This window comes from Protopterus annectens, chromosome 12.part0, assembly GCF_019279795.1.
Source record: "Protopterus annectens isolate FY-2018-M chromosome 12.part0, PAN1.0, whole genome shotgun sequence".
NCBI lineage: Eukaryota > Metazoa > Chordata > Ceratodontiformes > Protopteridae > Protopterus > Protopterus annectens.
The window spans coordinates 1,035,440,521-1,035,468,461 of NC_056746.1; the positions used below are offsets into that span (position 1 = coordinate 1,035,440,521).

A 27,941-nucleotide genomic window follows, 5' to 3' on the forward strand; every position below is an offset into this window, starting at 1 on the left:
AATTTGTCAGATAGTGTTAACAAAGATTTTCTCCACAGCTATAACAGGTAAGAGGTGTGGACTGTAGGTACAACACAGTTCACTTATATACTTGTCTACAAGCATGGAATCTAGGAGTATGTGTAGAAATTGTCAGGTAGTGTTAACAATGATTTTATCAACAGGTATAACAGGTAAGAGGTGTAAACTATACGTAAGACACAGTCCACATATATACTAATCTACAAACATACCATTGTATAAAGTAAGGACATTGGGTAGTGTAATAATACATGTAAGGGACAGATCATTGCAGTGACTAAGAAAAATGTGAAAACGACAGGGATATATTAGTTGTTAATTGACCTTTCTCTCTCACCCCCTCCATATGTGCAGCAATAACCTAATTACACAACTCAATGGGTACGTGTACACTCCAACCTTTTTTGGGACATATGTCCTATTGGCTTATACATTTTTACATTTGGTTCTATGCATGTGCCATGTTAAAATACTCCCATATTGGTGGCCTGTTGCCATCAATGAAACCTGCATGCTGTTGTGATGTCCACTGTTGTCCCATATATGCATGTGTTCCACTCACTCTGCAACTGTTGCAGATCTGGTGTCTTGGGTTAATGGGAATACCTATGCATGCTGTTATAACTAATACTGAATGAAGGAAGGATACGAAGCCTTCCGAAAGTGCTTTTGTTACAATAAAAGTTCTCACGTTATTTTTAAGTCCGTTGACCTGACGTTTTTTTACAGTTTTATATCTGGACTACTGTTTATGTTTATTTTGCTTGAATAATCATTTTTGGTAAAGTCTATACTTTAAGAAAGCTGACGGTGGCAGCGTGTTTTATAACGAGCAACAGCAGACTGTGATTGATTGGGTCCTTGGCACCTTTCTGTTTTCATTGGTTTGTGAAGTGTTTTGGAGTTAATACTGAATGCTGTTGACTATTACTAACTGATATCTTTCTTAAAACTGCAACACCATAGCTCGTATGAGAAGGTCGGTCCCAGCAGACCCACCTGTCCCACATCAGCTGGCCATGGCACCGAGCACCAGCACATCTGGGGCCCAGCCTGGGACCTCCTCCTTCATTGGCCCTGCACCACCTTCAGGTGGAACCACCACAGGGGATGGGGCTCGGCCCCCCCCCCTGGCAGCGGGAGCAGAGAGGTACTTGTTACCCGCCATCAGGTCCAGGCTGTGGTGCATAGCAAGCTCAACAAAGAGATTTGAGACAAGCTATGCCAGCTTGAGTGCTGCATGGCACAATTAGAGGGTGAGCCTGCCCCTCCTACCCAGCTCCCAGCACAAGCCACCTTTGGGGCCATGAAGGTGCAATGGTGGCTGCCCATGGGTGGGGACCTCAGTCCCACTGTTTCCATTTGGGGGTTCATGGGCTTGCAACTTCCAAACAACCCTCCCTGTCCAAGGTGTTTACCCCTCACATGTGTCATATATTGCCCCTGTATGCATCTTGCTTGTCTTGTCTGTTAACCTACCCAACCTACTTCCCCATATATATGTACTACCCCTCCCTAACATCCCACTCTCACCTGAAAAAAAAATAAAAGGGCAATCTGTTGCCACAAAAAAAAGCTTGCCCCATACATAGCTGTCCATTTCACACACATGTCCACTGGACACATGTAATCCTGTCTAATTGGCATCACAACTAATTATTGTTGTCCTCACCCCCACCCAGGGGTTTGAGTGTCCAAATCTACCTCCAAATGCAGTGTATATGCACAGCTGTTGCTGTAGAAGAAATGGACAGCCACGGACCTTCCCTATACCCTTCCTGCACATTCCTGGCTATTTTTCATACTGTCTTTCCCTCTTTGTGCCCCATTTTTCACCATTTTCCTATCAACCCCTTTTTCTTTTCTTTTAAAGAAATTAGCATGGGTTTAAGTGGGACTAAGCACTGTTAAGCAGCAGTAAGAGGGTTTAAGACTGTTTGCGCAGGTGTAAGCTATGCCTACACAGGTTAAGCAATTTAGAAGCTAAATGAGTATAACACACTGTAACTGGATGTTAGCAGTGCTTTGCTCTGTACAAACCCATGCAAACCCGCGTACAACTGCTTTAAAGTGCCTTAATCACTCTGTATCCAACGGCCCGTGTTCTGCCCAGCAACAAAATAAATAGCTCCTACAAGTCTTGAACCCAGGAAGCTGCACACTAGAGACAAAGTGATTTACCACTAAGCCATGTCAGATATAAATAAACCTGATGTTTGCAGATTCATATCATCCAGCCCAGTCATGCAACAGTACAGAGACTGTATACCAACATCTAGATGTATGTGTGTGTGTAAATATATTAATATCTACACAGATACAACATATCTAAATATGTATATATATATATATATATATATATATATACATATATAAATATTTTGAAATATATACATATATATAAATATATATGAATATATATATATATATATATATATATATACATGCAAATGCCTACATCGACATATAAGTCTATACCTATATGTCTACATATACACAGCAAGTTACATATATGTATGCAGATATATATCAATGTAGGTATATACAGACATAGTTATATATATGTATGTATACATATATATATATATATATATATATATATATATATATATATATATATATATATATATATATAGATATAGGTATATATGGCCATACCTCTGTAGATAGCAATGGTAGATTAACAGAAACAACTATGTCCACATGCACCGTTAATGGGGTTGAGAGGCCCCACACACTATATGCCTTGTACGAATAGGCATACCCCCCCAAAGCCAAACACGTCTGCCCTGCAATGCACTACCAAGTGTTGCAGACCCCATAACCAGGACCTCACACGACATGGACACAGGATGTTAACAGTACTACATCCCACCTGTATGATATATATGTGACTACACATACACATGCAGAGATGTGTACAGTAAGATACATATGTAGAAGGTGCATACAATACGGAACAGCCAATATGCCTACAGTTAAAACCTGAACAACTGGACACTGTATGGGCCACCCATACAAATGACAATCGTTGCCTGCAACATATACCCACAGAGAGGTCATAGGAAATAACACCACACACAGGTTTGCAGAAATGGAAACTTTTAATTGTGTACTATTACAGTTCTATATGCCATGTCATATAGCTGTTTAGACACTGACCTCCATATAAACAGAATAATGCAACTGTGAAACAGTTATACTAATACAGTAGTCCGGAAAGGTTCACAAGTGTTGCTGTCCAGGCCAAGCCCTGCAAATTGTACAATAGTAAAAGACTGGGTCACAGGATACCAAACAATCAACAGTATGCAATGCAGGAGTATAGTTCATCAGCCTCTATCTACACTCTGTATCAAATCACTAGGTGGTAAAGATGTCAGGTGACCAAATGGGATGTAACTGTTACATAACAAGGCATAACTGACACCATCACACTGACAAACAGAACAGTCTTTATGGCAGGAAGCAGTAGGCCTGCATTAACCCAATTTATGTAAGTAATGTAAATATAGGTGAAGTATATGGTACTGTACATCCAGATACCTTAAGGCAGCTCACCCCTGATACCCCCACATTTGTAACAGCCTAGGTCATTTATGGTGCTTCCCCCCCTTGACTTAATAATACAGGGCCATGTACCACTGTTACATACACTGGCCTCTGGAGTGCATAAGGACACACATGTATTGTGTAGGTGAAGACCACATATATATGGTCCCAGCCCCACCGTATGTGTGGGGGATACAACAGCAGTGGACTGATGGCAGCAATCGCAGTGTGATATACTTACAGCCCACTACAGACCAACCCCTGACAGCATGTCATATGTGCAAAGCTTGGTATGTAGGTGGAGGACAGAGGCTGGAACACAGGCACATATGTGGAAAACTGTTGCCATATACTAAGCAAGTTGCTGGTGTTACAGGATAGTCTGCAACATACCCTTAGTCAGGGAATTGTCGTTAGAAACATAAATGGATGTAGCCATGTACTGATAGCACTCAACACACACACACTGCCAGTGAAATATCTGACACAGGACCTGTGTGGTGGACAGACAAAACATGATAGGCACACCTATGGCCACCAAGAGGATAGGCCCACAGTTGAGAGCTATGCAGACAGACTGCATTCCAAGGTAAACTAGTATGTACACACACACCCTGTTTAGTTTTATCCCTAAGAAAAAGAATTATATGGTTAATACCATTTTAGATTTGAAGATGTTTGCAAGGGCCATAAATTTAAAGTTGGTAATGCAGAATGGGAAGGAAAGTGATGCAACTAGAGTAACCCTAAAAAGAAAAAGTACTTATAACCCCCCCCCCCATTACCACCAGTGGCCCTTTTCAAAAGACTGAACGAAATAGAATACAGGAATTTAATACGGAATAAGACTAGATGGATTAACCAAAATTTAACAAAAGATGAACAACAGGCATTAACAGAGTTAATGAGGAAGCAAGAAGTAAGAATCATGAAGCCTGATAAGGGGGGAGGGGTAGTTGTAATAGAACATCATGACTACACCACCAGAATGATGAAATATTTGAATGACAGTTCCTACTTTAGTGAATGAGGTTAACATCTTAAATGCTAGATTAGACATGATTTTGGAAGAACTCTTCCATGAATTATACCTTCAGTGAAGATGAGGTGAGATACTTAAAGGTGAACAATCCTGTAACCCCAGCCTTCTTTGGGATCCCCAAAATTCATAAATCATTAGGGGATCCACTGATGAGACCCATAGTGGCAGGAGGTGGGAGTAAAACAGAACCTTTAGCAAAAATGTTAGATTTCCATTTAAAAGGATTTTTGAGGATAAAAAACATGTCTTAAAGGACTCTTGGCATTTATTACAGTGTGTGGCAAAGAATGAGTTCAAGGAAGAAGTTATTTTCTTGATTATTGATATTAAGGACCTTTTTCTTTGTATCCCACATGAAGAAGGAATGGAATATTTTCAGGAAGCACTAAGGGAAGGAACTAGATTTTCAAGGCATACGGTGTATGTCTTAGCTACCCTCATGAAATTGGTTCTGAAAAATAATTTTGTGTGGTTTCAGGGGAAAATTTCAAGCAAACCCGAAGGGTAGCAAGGGGTGCAGCAGTAGCCTCAATATTTGCTAATATCGTTCTTCAGTATTGGGAAACCAAATTTGTATTAAATTCAATGTTTAGGAAAAGTATCTTTAGATATTATAGATTTTTGGACGATATTCTAATATTATGGGAAGGGGGGCTTGATGAGGCAGATGATTTTTTGAACTATATGAATGCCACTACTGACTTTTTGAGCTTTACCAGTAAAATTGAGAAAGAGGCAGTTAATTATCTGGACATCCTCCTATGCAAAAATAGAAGAGATGGATGTTATGAATCGTGTATATATAGGAAGCCCACCCACTCGAATAGTTATCTGCACTTTCAGAGTGACCACCCCTTTTGGCAAAAAATAAATTTGGTAAAGGGTCAAATGATTAGAATATCAAGACTAACAAAAGATGACAACAGGTTTAAAGAACAAATGGTAGAGTTAAAGCCTATGCTGGGAATAAGGGGTTACCCAACTAGTGACCTAGGGGGACAGGAGAGTTATGTAATAAGCAGGAGAGAAGATTTTTATCCCCCATTATTGAAAAAAACCTGAGAGTTTGTTGAATGTTAAGAAGACAGAAAAGGTAACTTCTTGCTGTGTGCTAACATGTAATGAGGATAGTGTAGAAGCCTGTAAAATGGTGGAAAAGAACTGGAATTGTGTTTTTTGGGGCATATGGATTAACTGAAAAACTGGGTAATAAACCAAAAATAGTTTTCAGAAGAGGACCCAACATTAAGAACTTATTTGAAAGGAAGAAAGACAAAGATAGGATTCCATTAGGTAATATGAGGAAATGCAATGGCTGCAGGGAATGTAGGTACATCTATGAATGCAGGAATATAGTGATAGAGGGTCACAATAGAATAATTTCAGTGACAGGGAATTGTAACTGTAATACAAAAGGAGTTGTCTACGTGGCCTTGTGACAGTCATGCTGTGCATATTATATACGAAAAACGAAAAACAAGTTAAAAAAGCAAACTTACCAATAGATTTATGCAATTAAGAGACAAGACAAAACAAATACCTCATTTAGACACAGCATAAACTGTAAGGATTTAAAAAAAAATCATCTTCTGTGTATTGGAAAAGGAGTAGGCAGGGGGGGGGGGGTAATTGGCCCTGTTTTTCAGAATACAGGGGAAACACACTACCAGGTTTTGTTGAATGCCACTGTTTTTCCTGGTATCAATGGCAGGATTTCTCTAAGGAGCTTGCTTCATTTAAAGGCAGATGAGATTAGATAAAAATGGTTTAAGTGGTTGAACACAGAAGCAATTAAGTTAGTATCTAATATATGTATTGTTATTTATAAATATATTTTCTTAACAGATGAAATGTTTATTATATATGTGTTTTTATAGGAGAATTATTAATGTATTATACACAGCTATATATTGTTAAAGAAAAAACATATTAATGTGTTTTTAACTTGAGAGCACACTTAACTAATTAATTCATTTAAGTTAATTGATTGTGATTAATCAATTGAATTGTATATAAAAAGGGGGGAAGTGTGTAAGGTTTTGTATCTGATGAAGTTCCATTTGTATTGAATGTAATCATATATATAGATATCTGGATAATTATATGTACATATATTTTCATCGTATGTCCTGGACATGGAGTGTAGCCATACCCCGGTCTCTATAGTCCCAAAGTTGTAGTGCAAGGGGATGTCAGGTATGTATAGCAGGTATATTAGTAGACTATTGCTACTGTAATTGGGATTGTCTTCACAGACATGGTGTGTGTGGGAGGTCACATCTGCTTATCACATGTGTACCATTGGCTACTGACAGACATCCTAAGGACATCATAGTAAAGTACCGCTGCTAGCACGTAATGCCCCTGTGGACTGCAGCAGAGATATTGGTCAATATATGTGGACATTCTGACACACTCTGTACAGTCCAGAGGTATATGCATAACCCCTTAGTGCAAAACATGTGTACCATGCCTGACAATAAGGATGTTGACAGCCATGTAGATGGGTATAACACATAACGACTGGTATACATTTGCCACCATAGGTTATGCATTCACACACTCGTGTCTGGTCTGACACATAGTAACCGCTGGTACAGGGGTGCCATGGCCACATACTACCCACTAGATATTGACATACATCTGTACAGCATCCCACTGCTCTGTCTGACATACATGACTGTTAAGGGAGGCCCGGAAGCAGTACATCTGGCAAGTATCTGCACATGACATCTCACTGGGTAAGTACACTAAGCTGTTAGGCATGTATCAATGCACTGTGTAAGCTACAGGCAGACTGGCTCAACACTAGCCTACATCTCCTATGGGGGGAATGCACACATACCTGCATATATAGCAGGCTCTACAGGCATGTCACAGCACAGGGTAAGATACACCTGTGTGAAAGTGCATAACCACAACCAATGTGAACACAGCCACAGCCACATATGTTAAGCTAGCATAATATAACAGTATATGGACTATCTGTACGACACCATCCTCATATGTGCCACTCACATACTGACTCTAGATTTACTGGGCAGCTACACAGTTTGGTCTGATGGCTGTCTGTGGTATGAGGCATGTGTGTGTATGGCCCTACAAACATGTAAGCCAATACGGTACCATACAGTGGAGCAGCATGTAACATCAGATAGGACGGGACCTAGAACAATGTCATCTACCACAGTCTGCACACAGGCTAAAGTACATATTAACAATACACACACTGTCATCATTCACCATAAGTGCACAGACCTCAGTACTGTACAAACATCCACAGAATATCTATGTTATGTCATCAAATATACCCCTACTGTACATGCCGTGTGTAGCAGCTGATATCTCACTGGCTTGTTATCAGATATGATGACACTAATTATGGTGTACAGCATATATGCACCTCCTCATGCACGACATATGTACAAAGGTTGACAGAGTTGTGGCTGGAAGCACATACACAGGGCCAATATTGACATGTTAGTGTGATAACCTCACACATTTACTGTTGTAACAGGTTTGTTGCAACATATGTCCTATGAGGGATATGAAGTCAGTAACTGTCACCGCTTTCACCATCTACAGACTGCAATCCTCAAACTACGTGAGTCATGTAGGGCAGCCATATCCACACACATACTGTTAAACCAACATTACTCCAAATGCAGTATAGCAGCACTTACAGTCTGTAGTCAGGTCAGGCACATCCCCCCTCCTGTATGTTGCCCTGTTTCCACAGTGTATGTTGTTAGAAGTGAATCCCCAATCCATCTGAGATGCTGTTTGCCAAACAACAAATCTAGTTCCTGCTCACAGTGAATGAAAAGGGCCAACACCAACATGATGTTCCTAGATACTGGACTGTGTTTCCATGCAATTGGCTATGGGACTGTTACCACAGCTGTTCCACATGCAATCAGTTAGGGCAGGGCTGCAATTCGTGCAGAAGCCATCAGCTGATCATGAGCATCACTTAAAATACACATGCTGCTGCCTAAGCAAAGCAGGTGTAGGTCTCCACATCCACCAGAGAGGGTGTAAGAGAGGCAGACAGAGGCAAAGACAAGTCAGGGAGGGGTGGGAGACTAAAACTTAAGCGTGTTTGTGTCACACACCTACCAGCACAGGGTATCAACTCCCTGACAACTATGTAGTGCTATCACAGTTCTATGCAGTTATTGAATGTGCCACATGGGTCACCTGTCATGGAGCTCTCAGAACATATATGTGATGGTGAGTGACATCTGCAACAGGGATATGGCAGCTATACAGGAGGTGACATACACGTGCCTGTCTTCATGAACGGGTGCCAGCGTCAAAACAGTCACCCTCTCACAGGGATGCACACACATTGACACACTTGTCAGGGCCAGAATTACATCTCATCAGTAGTGGGACTGCCACAACACATCACTGTGCAAGTATCACATGCACCACACAGGTCATACGGAGGTTGTATGGGCAAAGGGTATGGGGAGGTGTCTGACATCAGACAGCATGCTTCAGTATGCCAATGGGGATTGTAGTGAGTGTGGATGTGATCATACGCATCATACAACACACACACAAACACACAGGGTGCCAGTACTGACTATACAAGGCTAGGTGATACCTTGGCATCAGGCAACATGACAATGGTCTGCATTATGGCTCAGGACTGTAGTTTCTGCATTTGCCCACACAGGTGGGTATTGTATCCCCCATCCAGTCACCTGGGTGACTATTGTGTGTGGCCAATGCTGTGCATCGCTTGCCATATATGTGTTCCTTAGTCCATGACATGGACAGTGTCTGGGATGTGCATACCTCCCACATGCATGTACAGTGATGTGTGGAACTGTACCTGGGGTGTCTGTCCCATGTTGTGAACACAGATTATCATCAGATGTGCCAGTCTTGCCCACTTGTGGTGGGAACTGGTAATGGGCAGCAGGATTACCCTGCACCTACATTGATAGCATGCTAATGGCATTTCCTGGTGTTAGTGGCATCTGTCCATACAGGGCATGTTGTCAGGCAAGGTATGTCTTTTGTGGGTCACATGTGATGGCACCACAGGTGTTGCAGGTGTCCATTGGGGAACATGGGGAAGGTGCACTGTCTGCATGTATGTGCATATGGGACAGATGGACAGGGTGCCATGCCCTGTGTAGCCCACTGCTATCACTCCATAGTTACTATCAGTGGCCAATATGCAGTGTACTACCCACATATTGGCTGTTGCCTAGGCATGTGTTTGTGTATGAGGCATGAGTTGAGAGTGTACTCTGGGTAATACTGGGGTTGCTAACTGTGATTGCCTGGCCTTGATGTCGCATGTATAGGTATGGATTTGCACCCCAGCCTCTCAGCTATTTCACATCTGTTATCCCTGTATGGTGGACATTGTGATATATAGTAGGGCCACCATATAAGAAATAAGCAAAACTCACTTCACATTGGGCACAGGTGTCACACACTCCCACCCCCCTCCACACAGGGTATGAGTTACAAACACACGAGTAAACACCTGTCATGCCTGGGAGTAGAACCCCTACCTAACTACTTTATTACATTACAGCACTATGCAGTTATAGTATGCGCCATGGAGATTACTGGAGTACTCCTTCCCCAAAGGTGTATATCACATTGGATGACATCAGCAGGATTGCCAAAGTAGGATATTCAATCTGTAGTGAGTGTGACTAGTCTAAAATGCATTGCTCCCTACACAGACAGTGACACACCCACAAAACATCCACAACCAACATGTGTGGGTATAGAACCCCTAACAGAGGTCTATATCACACTACAGCATGAGGCTGTTATAGGATGCACCACGAGGATTACTGGAGAACTCTTTCCCCAAAGGTGTATGTCACATTGGATGACATCAGCAGGATTGCCAAAGTAGGACATTCAAAATGTAGTGAGTATAACTAGCCTAAAATGCATTACTCGCTACACAGACAGTGACACACACACAAAATATCCACAACCGACATGAGTGGGTATAGAACCTCTAACAGAAGTCTATATCACACTACAGCAAGGGCTTGTTATAGGACACACCACAGGGATTACTGTAGTGCTCTTTCCCCAAAGGTGTATTTCACAATGAATGACATCAGCAGGATTGGCAAAGTTGAGCATATGAATTGTAGGGAGTGTGACTACCCTAAAAAGCATTACTCTCTACACAGACAGACACACTTGCCATGTTTGGGAGTAGAACACCTACCTAAGTAATTTATCACACTACAGCAGTGTGCAGTTATAGGATGCACTATGGAGATTACTGGACTACACCCTTCCCAGAGGTGTATTTCTAGGTGGATGACATCAGCAGCCTTGCTAAAGTTGAGCAGTTGAATTGTAGGGAGTGTGACTACCCTAAAATACATTGCTGTCTACACAGACAGACACACACATACACACACACACACACATTTGCCATGTCTGGGATTAGAACACCTACCTAACTACTTTATCACACTACAGCAGTACACAGTTCCAGGACACGCTACAGAGATTACTGAGCTGCACCCTTCCCAGAGGTGTATTTCTAAGGGGATGACATCAGCAGCCTTGCCAAAGTTGAGCAGGGAGTGTGACTACCCTAAAAAGCATTGTTCTCTATACAAAGTTAGACAGACACACAAACTTGCCATGTCTGGGGTTAGAGCACCTCCCTAACTACTTTATCACACTACAGCAGCACGCAGTTACAGGATGCGCTATAGTGATTACTAGGCTACACCTTTCCCAGAGGTGTATTTCTAGGTGGATGACATCAGCAGCCTTGCCAAAGTTGAGCAGTTGAATTGTAGGGAGTGTGACTACCCTAAAAAGCATTGCTCTCTACACAGACAGACAAACACTTGCCACCTCTGGGATTAGAACACCTACCTAACTACTTTATCACACTACAGCAGCACGCAGTTACAGGATGCGCTATAGTGATTACTAGGCTACACCTTTCCCAGAGGTGTATTTCTAGGTGGATGACATCGGCAGCCTTGCCAAAGATGAGCAGTTGAATTGTATGGAGTGTGACTACCCTAAAAAGCTTTGCTCTCTAAACAGTCAGAGACAGACAGACACACACACAAACACATAGACACACACAGTTGTCAAGTCTGAGATGAGAACTCCTACCTAACTAGTTTATCACACTACAGCAGTACACAGTTATGGGATGTGCCATGGAGATTACTGGGCTACAACTCTCCCAAAGGTGTATTTCACAGTGGATGACCTCAGCAGGCTTGTCATAGTAGGGCTATGGGGTGGGCAGTGTGTGTGTGTGTGTGTGCATGGGCCATAACCTAGTCATCCAGGGGTTGACACACCACATGCGAGCACACACAGGGTCATATTTCACAGGTACGTGTATACAGCTGCGAGATGACTACTTCCTTGTACAGTCATGTTTCACAGTTGGTACGTGCACCACATAGTAATGCCGACAGATACTGGTGGCTAGTATCTGCAGTGAGTGACATCTGAACCTCATGTGTTTGGGGTCCTTTGGCTGTGTGCTGGGTGAGACAGGCCTGGATGGCTCCTTGTCACAATCACCCTCTTCCATACAGCTATGTACGTCTACCTTTGGCTTATCATAGTGTGTTGTCCTTACATATATGTCTGTATTCTTATCCACTGTGTGTGAAGGCATGAGTGGTGCATACTGACGAGTGTCTGCACTAACAACTGTGACTGCCAGATATGTCTGGTCCACTGGTGTTTGCAGACATGGACTTCATGTGTTCAAGTGTGTGAGCATGCCCAGTATGGCCGTCTGTATTGACTGTGTGGATCGAGTCCAGGTAGTTTGTACTGCAGTGCTGACCTTTGTGTTGTATACCGACAGGTAGCAAGCTGTCTCTGCAGGGTATCTATCGATCATCTGGCATTTACTGTTACTACGTATATAAGTAAAACTAAAACTATATATAATTGCTAAGAATACACGTTCATAAAAATATATATGCATAACAATATACACATGCATAAAAATAAACACATGCATAACAATATATGAGGCATGAAATGTGCTTTGAAAAATGAATAAAATGTCTAGCAGAAATTATGATATTCGTACTCGAATTACATTCTGAACAATAAAAAGGTAACAACATACATAACACTTATTATAGTTTTAGTTTTACTTATATAGACATATATATGTTTTAGTAACTTCATTTATGAGTATTTATTTATAAGATTAGTTGAGAGATTAAGTGTTATAAACTAGCGAACACATTGCAACTACTGTAAGGCGATGTCTGTTTAATGTATTATGACAATGAAGGCGGAGTTTGGCGCAAAAAATTTTTTAAATTTATTGTTTGCTAGTCAACATGGCATTCTGGTGAAGTCCACATTGTGGATGAAAGCGCTTAATGTTATTTCATTATTTTATGGTCCATGAAAGAAGTTTGTTACTTTTCATTCGGTTTTCATTTATTGTGCATCCGTTTGGTGATACAAGCTCACTTGTGCTACTGTTCCATTGTTGTTTTGCTGGTGTGGTGAATTTTATTTGGTCGATATGGATGTAACTAATGAAACACCAAATGTTAGTGGGAACTGTAATGAATTGTTGAGACTTCAATTGGAAGTCCATATTCTGAAAGATGAGATTATCAGACTGAGGGAGATTCTGACTCAGTCAGAAAAAGGACATCTGAGTAATTTTGATTCAGCACCAACTCTTGGTGCTGAAGTTAGTGTTGCAGTTACAGATATACCAAACGGTCGAGGAACTGGATTCAATTGAGTCAATGAGAGACCTATTTTGGAGGTCAATAGTAGGGATGAAGTACTGAATGCGAGTCACGTTTCTGACAAGGACTACACTTTTGACTTTTCTTTATTTAAAATGAACGATGAGAGCGTACGGACGGGCACAAGACCTAAGCGCCCAAGGGAAGTCAAAACATACTCTTCTACTGTGAACAAGGCATCCAGCATTCCCAAAGGTGCTGTAGTAAATAGTTCTAGCCCCAAAATTAGGGGGGCTTTGCAAACAAGTATTGGGAATGGCGTGGACCAATTAGATTGTTTTTTGACTAAGGACGTTGATTTTGATAATGGTTTTTTACCAGATATTCGATCAAAAGACAATATTACTACTACAAAAGGAACTTTGAAAGACTCTATATATACTTTGGGTAAAGATTTGATAGCTATTAAAGGCTTAAAAATTGATAATGCATATCTTAACAAATGTATTAAATTAAAAATTGTACCCATGGGACTACGATTTTTCAAGGTCCCTATTGGAGTAGTAATGGATGACAAGAATATACAGGATTTTAACAGGTTATTTGATGGTTTTGGCATGGAATTTATGAGAACATTGATTGTGAAAAATGACGAAAAGTTATGCAAGTTATTAGCCGAGGTGAAAAATTTAACAATTTTATTGTTCATGATTTATTATTTCCTCAATGGAAAGAATTGTACGACAAACATTTATATATGCTGATAAGAAGGCAAAAAATATATACACTAAAAAGAATTAAAAAATTCAGAGAGACTTGGGACAGTATAATAATAAGACAGTGTATATATGGAAAGATAATACCTTACAAGACCAAACAAAATTTCAAAAAAACTTTGGTAACAGTGATAGACATGAGTATCATAATAATAATGGATATAGTGACAGGTTTGAAGAACAAAATGTCCAGAAAGTGAGAAATTTTCACAGGGAGAGAAATTATGGGACAAACACGATACATAAAAAGAAATGGAAATGGAAGAAACAGAGAGAAAATTGGAATTAGAATCAGGACGTAATGAATTAGGGATGGGTATGATACATGACCGGATAAAATCTATAGAACCAAATGAAACAATTATCAATTCATCTAAAGAGGTAGTAAGAAGTTTTAATAACTTCAATATTTACAACTACACTAATGTGGACTTGAAATTTGAGCATTTTACATTATTAGCAAAGGGTATGAAATTCGTACCCAGGCCTATATTCAATTTGGTTGATACTATAATAGAAATCAAATTATTCACCCGTAAACTGAATTTAGCTATGTGTTTTAAGAATTCATCTGACTATAAGAAAGTAGAGATAAAGAAAAAAAGTTATTATGTACCCTCTACACATCCTTGTGTTGGTATTTTTGAAAAAGCTGTGATCAACGGAGTGTATAACATCAATAGACAATTACTGAAAATGAAAAGCCAAGACAACTTGAACACAGATAAAAGGAAAAGTCTAGAAGACTTAACAACAAATATTGACATAAGGGTGATGAAACCAGACAAAGGGGGAGGGGTGGTATTGTTCAATACTTACAATTATGTCAATGAAATGTATAAAATAATTACGAAACTGTATCTATCAACGAGATCAATATCAGTTATAAGCGGATTGATTTATACTTAGAGGAAATCTTACTGGACAATCGTATTACCATTGACACATATGAATTTTTAAAAGTAGAGCATCCAACATTAGCAAGTATAGTAGGAACACCCAAGACACACAAAAGTATAGAACGTCCACCTTTCTGTCCTATAGTCTCAGGTAGAAGATCGAAGACATATCCCTTGGGAGTGGTAATAGATAGATGGCTAAAACCTATCTATGAAAAAATGACACATTTAGTCAAGGATTCTTGGTCATTTTTAGCTAAATTGACAACTGATAAGTGGCGTATGAACAGCTCATTCATAACTATTGATGTTATGGATTTATTTTCTAGTATACCGAAGGAGATAGGGTTAGAATATTTTTGTAATAGTTTATCTAAATATTCAGATTTAGAATGGGACAAAATCATGGTTATAATGGAATTAATGTCACTTGTATTGGAGCACAATTATATCCAATTTGAGGGAGAGAACTTCAAACAAACAAGGGGCGGAGCTATGGGAGCGGCATGTGCCCCCATCTACGCCAACCTAGTTATGTTAGAATGGGAAACTACCCAGTTATTCACTAGCAAATACTATAAACAAGTGATTTATTATTAATGATTTTTGGATGATATGTTTGTCCTATGGGGAGGTGACAAGGATAGTGTCTCCTCCTTTATTAATTTTTTGAACAATTCTAGTACATTTTTGAAGTTTACATATATATGTAATGATGATGGCATCGCATATTTGGATATATATATTTCCAAGACTAAAACTGGTTTCAAATCAAATATATACCAGAAAAAAACATTTTCAAACAGTTATTTGGAGTTCACAAGCTGTCATCCGAGAAATATGATGAAAAGCATTTGCAAAGGTCAATGTATTCGGGCAGTCCGGATGACATCCGAATATACTGATGTTGTGAGAGAAATTTAATTTATTAGTGCTATGTTTAGATCTAGGGGATACCCGGAAACCATATTGGATAATATATCTAGATATGTAGTAAATGAATGGGGCAACAAATTTCCCTCTTTATTAGGTAGAGAACTCAACAAAAAGGGATATATCACAGAAACAACTGACATATCCAAATTTGGAAGGGCATGTATATTAGAATATTCACCATATGTCGAATTTATTAAAAAAATAGTAAGAAACAACTGGAACATGTTGGTCATTGATGACGATGTTAGTAAGGTAGTAGGGACTTCCCCAATTTTTGTGTACAAAACTGGACCAAACCTAAAAAAGAAATTAGAACAAGGACTCTCTACTCGTTTGCATGTTAGCACAAACAGTCATACGAAGAAATGTGGTTCGTGCAATCAGTGCCATGCAATTTTGGAAGTAGGTAGTGTCACTTTGGACAATGTTAATAGGACAATTATAAAATTCAAACAGGGTAACTGCTATACTAAAAACATTATATATATGGCCAAATGCATGTCATGTTCTGGTTTTTATATTGGAAAAACGGAACGCCAATTCAAAAGGTGGATTTACGATCATTTATATTGTATAAAGACCAAGGACATGAACAATGCCTTAAGTAGACATATATTTGACAATGGAGAAAAACATGTTTTCAAATTTGGTATTATAGACCTGTTGAAAATAGATTCTAAAGGAGGCAACTATAAAGCCCTATTGAACAGGAAGGAGGTTATATGGCAAATTTTCACGGATGCCGGAAGGAAACCAGGATTAAATTACTTTATTACCATTAAACCTATATTAGAAATACGTTAGCATTGTATTTAATAGATTCACAATATGAATTTATTTACATTTCATAGTTCACTATGATAGACGAAATAAGTGTCATGTATACTGTTACCTTTGTATTGCTCAGAATGTAATTCGAGTATGAATATCATAATTTCTACTAGACATTTTATTCATTTATTCATTTTTCAAAGCATATCCCATGCCTCATATATTGTTATGCATGTGTTTATTGTTATGCATGTGTTTATTTTTATGCATGTGTATATTTTTATGCATATATATTTTTATGAATGTATATTCTTAGCAATTATATATAGTTTTAGTTTTACTTATATAGACATATATATGTTTTTAGTAACTTCATTTATGAGTATTTATTTATAAGATTAGTTGACAGATTAAGTGTTATAAACTAGCGAACACATTGCAACTACTGTAAGGCGATGTCTCTTTAATGTATTATGACAAAGAAGGTGGAGTTTGGCACCAAAAAGTTTTTAAATTTATTGTTTGCTAGTCAACATAGCATTCTGATGAAGTCCACATCGTGGATGAAAGCGCTTAATGTTATTTCATTATTTCATTATTTTATGGTCCATTAAAGAAGTTTGTTACTTTTCATTCGGTTTTCATTTATTGTGCATCTGTTTGGTGATACCAGCTCACTTGTGCTACAGTTCCCTTGTTGTTTTGCTGGCGTGGTGAATTTTTACTAATATAACACATGACTTAGAGCCGTGGTGGTGCAGCTGTAGCGTTGTCGCCTCACAGCAAGAGGTTCTCCCATTCGCTTCTCGGCTGGAGCACCTTCTGTGTGGAGTCTGCATGTCCTCCCCACAGTTGAGTGGTGTTCGAAAGACATGCGTGAATGGGCGTGCCTTTGTTGAAGATTGGGCGTCGGGCTGGCACCTCGGCACCATAAAAATTGACTGCCAATCATTAGCGGACCGAAGTTCCACTGTGGCAACCCCTAAAAAAAAAAAAAGCCAAAAGAAAAACAAAAACAACAACAGCTAATATAACACATGACTTGTGTTAAGCATGGGTAATAAATGGTGTCTAATTGATGGGTTATGCTTTCACCGGACCTGTTTAGATCTTTGTTTAGTTAGTTAGTTAGTTTTGCCTTCTTCCTTACTTTCATATTTAGTTGACTTTTTTTCAGATACCTGTATGCAATCATCCAAACTTGCTTAGCTGTAGTAAATGTTGCAAATGCATTGGTTAGTGCAAGTGAAAAGGAATCAGCAGGGCAGGCAAAGGACAGTTTGTAGCTTGGCTGGCCTATCTATTTGATTGTTTGAAAAGGATTGGCTGCTAATAGCTCTCTAATGGGTGTTTTCCCATCCTATGATCTGCAACTTCCTCCTATGACATCATCCACATCATCTCTCTACCTCAATTAATACACAGACTATTATGTTTCCATAACAAACACAGCAATAGGAGACACTTTCTTCTTGGAAAGGCATGCTGTCAACTCTGTTTGCTGATTGAATGCCTTATTTTGAAAATGAAAATATGTGATGGTAAATTGCTGTGCCCAAAATATAAGCAAGTGACTGCTCTTCTAAAGAATTATCTTACTTGGATTATCCACAATAATTTGCTACTGTATGTAAATCATTACCTGAAGACTTTCATGACATCATTGTGTGGCTATTCTTATAGAGAAAAACTGAACAGACAAGTAAAAACATAATATTTAAAAAAATACACTATAGTGCAATGCTAACATCTACCATATGAATGAAGATGAAATTAACTGTAAAACAAAAGTACAAGGGGCGATACCCTTCTCTTTGGGGATGAGGTCTAGCTTTCTTTGCCCTCCTGATAACCTATGAACAACAGTACTTCTGTAACACTTCTGTCTGGTGTTCCTTCTCTTTGCTTCTCCCAGCTCAGGCTCATCTAAGTGTTCTGTGCTAGTTAGTGATGCTGAAAAATAATAGAGTAACCTAGCAAGACATGGTTATTTTTAGTTGTTCTGCTGGATGGAGCAAAGAAGGAGTCAATCTGAGTAAAAAAAACCCATGCAAGATTATTCAATCAAACTCTGTAAGCTGAGTCATAGGACGGGTGAATGCCATGCATGAACTTTATTTGGAATTTACAAAGAATTTAGCTCTATAATATTCAGGAGTCAATAAGCAGGAGAGGATGGTATGAAACACCAGTGAAATATATAGGTTTACTACAATGTTCAGTAGTAATGGAGCTGATGAAAAGGTGGGGTCTGAAACCAAAGCCACTGCAATCATATACCCCAAGATTATGTGTTTATCCCCATGGTATGTACTGTCCTCGCTAGTGATATCACAGAAGATGTTAAGTGTGATAAAATAACTACACATAGTGAAGGAGAAAGGGGATGAAGGAAGTTAATGAAGGTTTGAAGTGAACCAAGTCAGCTAGATTTACTTTAAAAAGTGCAAGGATTATAAACAGTCACTAGTTGGGTAGGATAAATTATGACTCTCTCAAGATACTTATTTCATGGGAGGGTGGTGGTATACAGATGGAAGCAATGCAATGCTTTTCTTTTACCTAAGAATGAGAGAATACAAGAATGGAACAGGTAAACTGGTAGTAATAAATGGTGAACGGCAGTTTTAAGAGGATGTAGAGAGAACAATAATAAACAGCGAAAGGGAGGAGTTACAAGCATTCTGGTGAAATGCTCACAGACTGCATTGTCACTTGTTTTACGTAATGTTAGTGTTTGTGAAATGCTTGTACTTTGGAATAAAATAATGGTCTTGCTAGCCATCTGGGGGCCACTTTTGTCATGGTGCATTTGCATTGGTCAGTGCCTGCTGCTTGTTTACAGTGTCCTTAAACACAAAATTAACTACAACCGATCTCATGTTGCAGTACAACGCTGCAGTTTAATACAGAGCAAAGAGTTAGTATCCCGTATATTCATAATATTATCCTGTCACTTAAATGAGGCAGCTACAGCAGTATTTTACATTTGCATGAGAGAAGCCTCAGATGTCTAGTTTAATTATCTGAAATGCTGGACTTATTTTGCTGTCAGTGAGTATCGAGCACAGCTGGTTCTGTGTCAGAGCAGTATGAAAGAGTAAACCAATTGGAATGTGGGTGGGGGAAGCTTATTATGGTAATGAGTTCCATTCAGTCCCTCTGCTACTAGCAAATCTAAGCTCAGAGCAAGACTGTCAAAGGAAACCATAATTCCAAAAAAAGACTCCCAGATTGCTAAGAGACCGTCTGGACCTTTAAACAACGCAAGCCCACCTCAGTATTACACAGAATATTATGGAATAATCAAACTTGAATAGCAGGGATACAATGAAGGTTCATGTAAGTACTGCATTTTTATTACTTATAGCAAAATATATTGGTTACTGCTTTTACTAATATTGCAAGTGAATATACTGGAAGGGGTAAATTGTTCAATGTTTGTTCACCAGCATTAAATAAACACTGAAACAGAAGGTAAGTAAATAAACTATCTGGAATTAGCAAATAAGATAAAGAATGTATCAAAGTAATATGAGCAAAAGGGACAGTTATGTGTTGAAGGTCCTGATTTAAAGTTGGCAGATTTCAGAAATTGACATTACATTGCTGATTTGAGAATTTCATATCTAGCTCCAGATGCACAAAGTACATTAACTCAATTCCATTTGAAAGCAGGCTTACAGATACTGCTCCTGTCTCTACCATTCCAGTTTCCTTGTTGGAGTACAAATTTGTCATATGGTTAGTAGTGTGTTGCTTTTGTTCTTCACTTTTAGTAGAAAGGCTTCCAACTCTTCAGTTCCGCATTTCCCTAGCAACAATAATACAAAAAAAATATAGTTCCAAATGCAGAAACATATTATGTTGAGTTAATAAGAAGACACACATTACTCCTAGAATATTGTAGTCATATTAAGAGAAAAGGTAATTAACAAGGTTAAATGCACTCACTGAAAAATGCCTATTTCATGTATTACAAAGAGTGCAATGGGAAACTCACATTTATACTAAACGGCACATACAGAATAGAAAACATGCATTTCATGCACAGCCGTAAACTAGAAGCACAAAAGGTAGATATATTTAAGCCAGTTGTATACATGAATTACAGCAGTCAAAAGAACGATGAAGTACAAGAACTTGTTCAAACACTGAAGGTTTTTGGACTTCATAAATATATCACACCCCAAAAGATATTCCTGTTTGACATGGTATACATAACACAGACACACACACACACAGACACACACACACACACACACACACACACACACACACACACACACACACACACACACACACACACATATGGTTCTATAGATATTATGCTGAATTATGTTGGTGTGAGGCAGGTGTAGTATTGTAGAAGTTACAATGCAGTATAGTAAAGCAATCAGATCATTATAGAAACCACATTAAGATGCAGTAAACAGTATAGTAAATGAGGCATAATTCCATACAAATTATTGTGCAATGAAGTATGCACAATCAGAAAATTACACTACAATGCAGTAAAACTAATAAAGTAAAAATCTGCACTAAATTGCAGAAAAAAAGCATTCTTGACTCTATGGAGGTTACAGTACATTAGATACATTTCAATAGAAATGATACTATATTTTTGTAAAACAGGCATCTTGTTTAATAGAAATACTACAAAACAGTAAAGAATACATGATTTCACAAAAAATTACACTACGTTACAGACTGTTTGACAGAAAATGCATATAGCCAGCACAGTTTTATAGAACTAACAATGCAGTGTGATAAGGCACAGTTACAGTAACGACATTAGAATACATCAAAAGATCTTTATCAAAAACAGTATATCAGGTAAAATTCTCTAGAAATAACACTACAGTGTGTCTAAGCAGAGATAAATATATAAAAATTATACATCAATATGTTAAAACATTCTGACATAAGCTACCCTGTAGCTCAGCAAAGCAAACATAATGCAGTGCAAACTGTAGCACAATATAACAAATAAATTCCACTGCATCTATGTCTCAGTGCAGTAAAGCACATAGAAACCTGGACTTTGACATCATAAAATAATAATTGCTTGAGTCACCAAGTGTGTCCATTTCTGTATGGATAAACTGCAGTTTCTACTTCTCCTACATACTATTTCCCCTTTTTTTCATTAAGCAAAATAAGTGCTTTATGCCTGTCCCACATGTTTTATTTCAGTCACTGTTTTAACACACTTGCACTTCTGTGGTATTGACAAAATGGAACATGTAAAGCCGACACAAACCCACTGCTAACATTGCAGCATAGTACTACAGTCATAATTATTTCAATGTCCCAGTTTAACAGCAGTCAGATAATCCATGCAGGGCCGCAGAAATTCACCTAATGTTACTGCCTTACCTACAGAGCACATGTGCATCTGTATTATAAAAAAAAGTGTTTGCTAAGGAGGACACAAGCAAAAAAAAAAGTTTAAATTCCACGTGTATGATACATGCACACAAGCTGCTTTCTCATGAACACATTGTTATTCACATTAAGCAGGCATAAGAATAATGAAATCCTCAGAATTCTAATGAACTAGCTTTTTTTTTTTTTTTGCTTATGTATTGTCTGTTTCTAATATGCTTTCTTTTAATTTACATTTGGTGAATTAATGAGGACCATTGAAATGTAAAGAAGAATGCTTTTTCTCAGATCCAGCCTTGGTGTGCCATGAACAAATGTACGCATGTTCAGTAAAACAAGAATTGATTACAACATTCATAATGACAAACTTTATGAAATAATTTTCTCTGCATCTTCATGTACCTTTAATACAGACCAGTGAAATGGGACTGTCATGTGACTGACATCACCCAAAAATATAGATTTCAGTTAAAATAACTCAGTAAAGATTTTATTTGGCTGGTCTTGACAATATAAATGCACTCACTACATAGAAATGTTAGGGCCACGTAAGATATAATGTCATGTCTTAATGCAACTAATGCAGATCTGACTGTATCTGTGTGTTAAGTAGCCTTTGTCACATCTATGTTATCTGTAACTTTCCCTGCCCATCTATTTTTTAATCCTAAAAGTTAAATACTGAAAATATATTGTATTTCCCCACTTAATTTTATATACTTCCCTATGAGTGTTTGGCATAAATTTCATGTTGTTGTACCACAGTAAGATTGCTGTCTTCTGTTCATTCTTGTAGTGTATCTGTTTGTCTTTTCTGTATATTTTCCTTATTCCAGGGTAGAGAGGGTCTGTGAAGCGACCCTTGAATTTCCATATATATTTATTTTCTTCATGCTGGTGGGCTATAGAAGGGGACTGATATTCCCTTGTATTTCCCCATGCTGAGGGCTTGCAGAAGGGGCTTGCCATTTGGGCATACCTCTCAACTGTCCAGATTTTTGCCTCACAAATCACTGGGATGATCTTAGGTCTGAATCACTAAAGAATGCATATATTTGTGTTTCAGACTGGACATCCTTCAGAAAATGTATGTTAACACAAACCCTGTTACTTTAGCAACTTTCTAAGTTTATAACAGCAATATTTAAAACCTGTCCCTATTTTTGGGCCTTTGCCCCCCCCCCCCCCCCCATTTTGTCAGGCTTTGTCCAGATTTCTTGCACTAGAAGGTTGAGAGGTATGTATTTGGGTATGTTTTCCCCATGAGGAAGAGACCTTGACACATACATTTTCTATGTGCTGGGGCTGTTGTGGGATGGAGCTCCCCTTCTTCCTAATAATATAGGCCAGGCTTTGGTAAGCAGTGTTCTGGGAGTACTACAATTAGGTAAGCAGGCAAGGCACCAGAAAGACTAATGATATCCTTGCATCTCATATTTCATTTTAGCCCTTACTCTTGTTGCCATGACTGTGTGAATGTGGCTGTATGCCCTCATTATGTGACTGTACCAACGTGTTTCTTACACATCATAAGCTCAGCAAAAGGCTGACATAAAAAAGACCAGTTCTACACATACCTCTCAACCTTTTAGCACAATAATTCTGAACAATGCCAAACATAATGGGGGACTAAGGCCCAAACAACAAATATTGCTCATATAAACTTAGTATGGGATAGAATAACATATCTTGCCTCACCATGCATTTTCTGAAGAATATGAAATCTGAAACTTAAATATCTATAATTGTTTAGTGACTTCAGTCCTTAAAGACTTGCCAGAAAAACCCAAATTTATGAGGAAAAAGTAAACAATATAAGGTAAAAATCTAGACATTCTGTGAACTACTGGACATCTGAGAGGTATGATTCAATAGGTCACCAGAGTATGATAATGTGCATACCTACCCCAATAATAACAAAACTAAATATATCCAATACTTGTTTTTTGCCCTTCTCTGTTGACTCTTTGCAAGCAACATATATCACTGTGGGGCAGGGGCATAGGTCAAGGTACCCTATATTTTACCAATTAGACACGGCTAAAAAAGAAATATTCTGATACATATCTTGACTTTGCTGCTTCACCAAATACTTTACACAGGTCTTTTTAAATCCTATCTTTGTACTCTATGGGGAAGAAACAAACATTTTCAACTAGGCTTGGTAGCTGTTTTGCACATCTGTAAAAATACTGGTAAATTGAAACATACTAGGACTACAACAAGTATGGAAAGAGGAGTAATAGATATATCTCTCAAAACATTCATCTGGGTAGTAGAGGTAATAAGAAGGACATTTCAAAAAAGCTGAAATTAAGATATCTAGACATGAAAATGCTGCGGATCTCTGTTCCTTAGAGCTAAAGTATTTTCTTATTGTCGTTTCCATCTCTCTATCTAAATCTTGCAACTTTTATAAGGTACTGCTTCCTGGAACTCAGCTGTCTTTCATTAATTTGGAACAATCTGCCAAAAAACAGCTAAATTAGGCATGCATATCAAGGGGTTTTACATAGCTGGCTGCAATTAAGAGCAGAGAACAAAGGGCAGGAAGGGTCCAGATGTTTTCAGTGTAACAAAGATGTCCTTCTCTGCATGGCCATATCTGTAACTCCTATTTAACCATCTAGCCTTCTGAAATGATTGCATGCTGTTATTAATATGGCCATTAAATGATAGTGAATTTTAATTACAAGTGCTGCAAAGACAAAGAGTATATATGGACATGTGTATAGCATGTATGTGTATGTATTGGGGACAGGAAGAGGTGTGGTGTGGAAGAAGGTCACATATGTATACAAGATGATGTCCACATAGCAGATTTCTCTCTATTTGCAGTGAATATATTAACAGGCTGAGAAAGGGTTTCCTACTGTTTGACTCATTTAATTTCCTAGCTGCACTTTGGGATTGCAGTGTAATCCTAATACAATGTGCGTGTGTGTGTGCGTGCGGGTGTGCGCGTGTGTGTGTGTGTGTGTGTGTGTGTGTGTGTGTGTCTGTGTGTGTGTGTCTGTGTGTGTGTGTGTGTGTGCGTGTGTGTCTGTGCGCATGTGTGTGTGTGTGTGTGTGTGTGTGTGTGTGTGTGTGTGTGTGTGTGTGTGTGTGTGTGTGTGTGGTAAGTAGTGGGAATACAACATTAAAAATGGACCAAAGGCACTAATAAACTCAAAAACTTAAAGCACTAGTGCCCACAGCTAAAGTAATAAAAACAAGAGTCAAATTAGCGGTTTCATTCCTTTACTTCCAGAACTTCTTCAGAAAAAAATACAACCGTTCTCCAGTAAAAGTATCATGATTCGTAGAAATCACCCAAATAGAAACGTGATCTGAAGGACAGCAGTTGTATCTAATGACCTAAGTAAGATAGGTAGTTAATAAAGATTGACAGGACTGACATTCGGATAGACAGCTGACAGTAAAGCATAAAGAGTAATATCATTAGTGTAAACCATTGGCTGGAGTACTTTCTCCATATTCAACAGGATACATTCAGAATGGAGACTGATCATAGAGTGTTAACAGACTTGGTGGCACTACAGTTCCTGAAGGCAAAATTAGTAAAAGCTTATGGTCAGTGTAAGACACAGCAGAAAAGAGGAAGTACAGTGTGGTAAATGTTAACATATCTTGAGGTTGTAATAAGATACAATATGGTTACAATTCAGCAGAAGTGATTATGTAACAAGCGGAGGGGGCATGATATCAGACATGGTAGCATTTACATACCTGAGAAACTTTCCATGAAAAGTGTGGTGAATGCATGAGACAGTGTCCTCTATGAGGAGCCGCTTAAGGGACTTTAAGAAAATATGAAATTAATTTGAAAGCACCCTTCAGTTAAAAAAAAAAATCAAGCAAAGTATTTATCCTTATTTTATGTTTGTGAATTGTGCTGGGCTGCTGTGTTTGTGTATCCTTTTCTACATGTGTGTAAATTTACATATATGTACTATAGTGCTATGCGTGATTGTGTTTTTGCACCTATGCACTTTTGCATTTGTGTATGTTTATATATGTGTACGTTTACTTTTGTGCATATGTATGTAACTGTCTTTACACGTATGCTGTACTTTTGTGTGTTTGTATGTGTGTGTGATTTCATTATTAGATGTATATTATACATATATGAGTGTTTATTTACATATAATTGTGCTTTGCTGTTGTGTATGTATGTGCCTGTCATATACATGTGTCCCGTATTGTGTGTGTGTGTGCTTGTACTTGCCTGTGTTTCCATGTATCGGTGTGAATTTACTTGTATGCTTGCTATTCTGTTGTGCATGACTGCATTTATGTCTTTTTTCCACATCTCATGTATGCATGTGTGTATTTATAAACGTGTGCATAGTACTGCTGTATTTATATGCAAGGTCTATATACCCTCATAGTAACATGATATCTGTTTATAAAGAACCTGCTGAAAAAACAGATATGTGAATTTTTAAAAAACCTAATTTAAACTGTGTAGGAGTAAAAGACTTCATGATATCATTATTAAACAATATATAACAGCATTTAAAAACAACATTAAATCCCATGTGAGAGTATGTAATTGGTCTTTTGATGGTGCCCATCTCTGTACACACAACACAGCATATACTGCACACATTGCTACCTTTGTCCTCATCCCTATCTCCTTTAGACTTCATACCTCGACTGCTGGATAGAGCAGGCACTGTTCAGTATGGTCAAGTTTCCTAGTTATGCTGCAGAGTCTGTTTTTTTTTTTCTTCTAGGTATCTGCATGACAATCATATACATTGCATAAAAGGCACTGAAACATTATTTATGAGGAACAGATGTGATATGATATATCAGAACATATGTTAGCACTTAAGTAAGCAAATGTATTGTATTTATACAGTATGCCTGGCAGCTGTAGGCTGTAGCACATGGGTTCTGATGTATACCCCTGTAGCAGCACTTAGGGGTAGGAGGGAAAGAGGCAGGGCAAAGCAGTGCTTCAGCAGTGCAACCTGGCTGTAACACAAATAAATCCAGAGCTGGAAGGCCAGCAGGGCTGAAGTAGACTGGGTACCTGGTGTCTGCTTGTTTTTCCAGGGAGTGAGGATTAGGTACTTTGTTAGTACTAGTGGGACCCCTTCGGCTGACTAGAGACTTTAGCAAGCTGTGCTCAGTAAGAATGTTTATGCATGCCTCCATAGGTGGGTGGACATGGTGTCATTTATTTCCTGTGGTAATTCCAGGGAAGGTAACTCCAATCCACAAACATTTGAGAATACAGCAGTGAATGTGTAGCAATATACACTTGGTCCGAGAGTGCTAATGTACATTACCCTATGAGTTAGTGTGATTACAACTTGTGAAGATGTGGGGGATATAGTCCTGCATGTCAGGGACTCAGGGTGTCTTAATTTGCTGTTTTAATGTTGGACTTTGAGTTTATTGTTTTGCAGTTGCATGATTCTCCATATTAGATCTTGCACTTTTAAGAGACCCATATCATTAATTTCATGATTTTCCTCTAAGGGTCTCATTGCCATTGCAGACAGACTTGCTGATCTTAAAGAGACAGACCACAGTGTTCTGCTGCCTCTGCTGACTGAACCTATTTATCTGAAAAAGGGAAAGAAATGCTATTTCCAACCATTCTTGCAGGGAGAAGTATTTCCCCTGCATCCTCGATGTTGAGGGCTCTACCCCTACTCCCCTCTCTGTCTTAAAAAAAAAAAAAAAAAAAAAATATATATATATATATATATATATATATATATATACATATATATATATATATATATATATATATATATATATATATATAATATATCACCAATATGCCATAGCATCATTGAGTTTGCCTTTAACCTTCAAAATCTCTCATCTC

At 38.4% G+C, this 27,941-nt stretch overlaps 1 protein-coding gene across 2 annotated transcripts in view; it reads left to right on the top strand.

The window, feature by feature from the left end:
- CASS4 (Cas scaffold protein family member 4) overlaps positions 1-27,941 on the top strand; it is a 340,933-nt gene that overhangs the window by 104,538 nt on the left and 208,454 nt on the right. Inside the window, exon 1 of one of the 2 annotated variants that reach the window (XM_044090046.1) lies at positions 19,661-20,047. The exons of the other annotated variant lie outside the window; for it this stretch is intronic. Within the exon in view, the coding sequence (XP_043945981.1) occupies positions 20,036-20,047 (12 nt within the window). The 5' untranslated portion in view covers positions 19,661-20,035. Of the gene's footprint in view, positions 1-19,660; positions 20,048-27,941 lie in introns of those variants that run through there. 2 annotated transcript variants of the gene reach the window in all.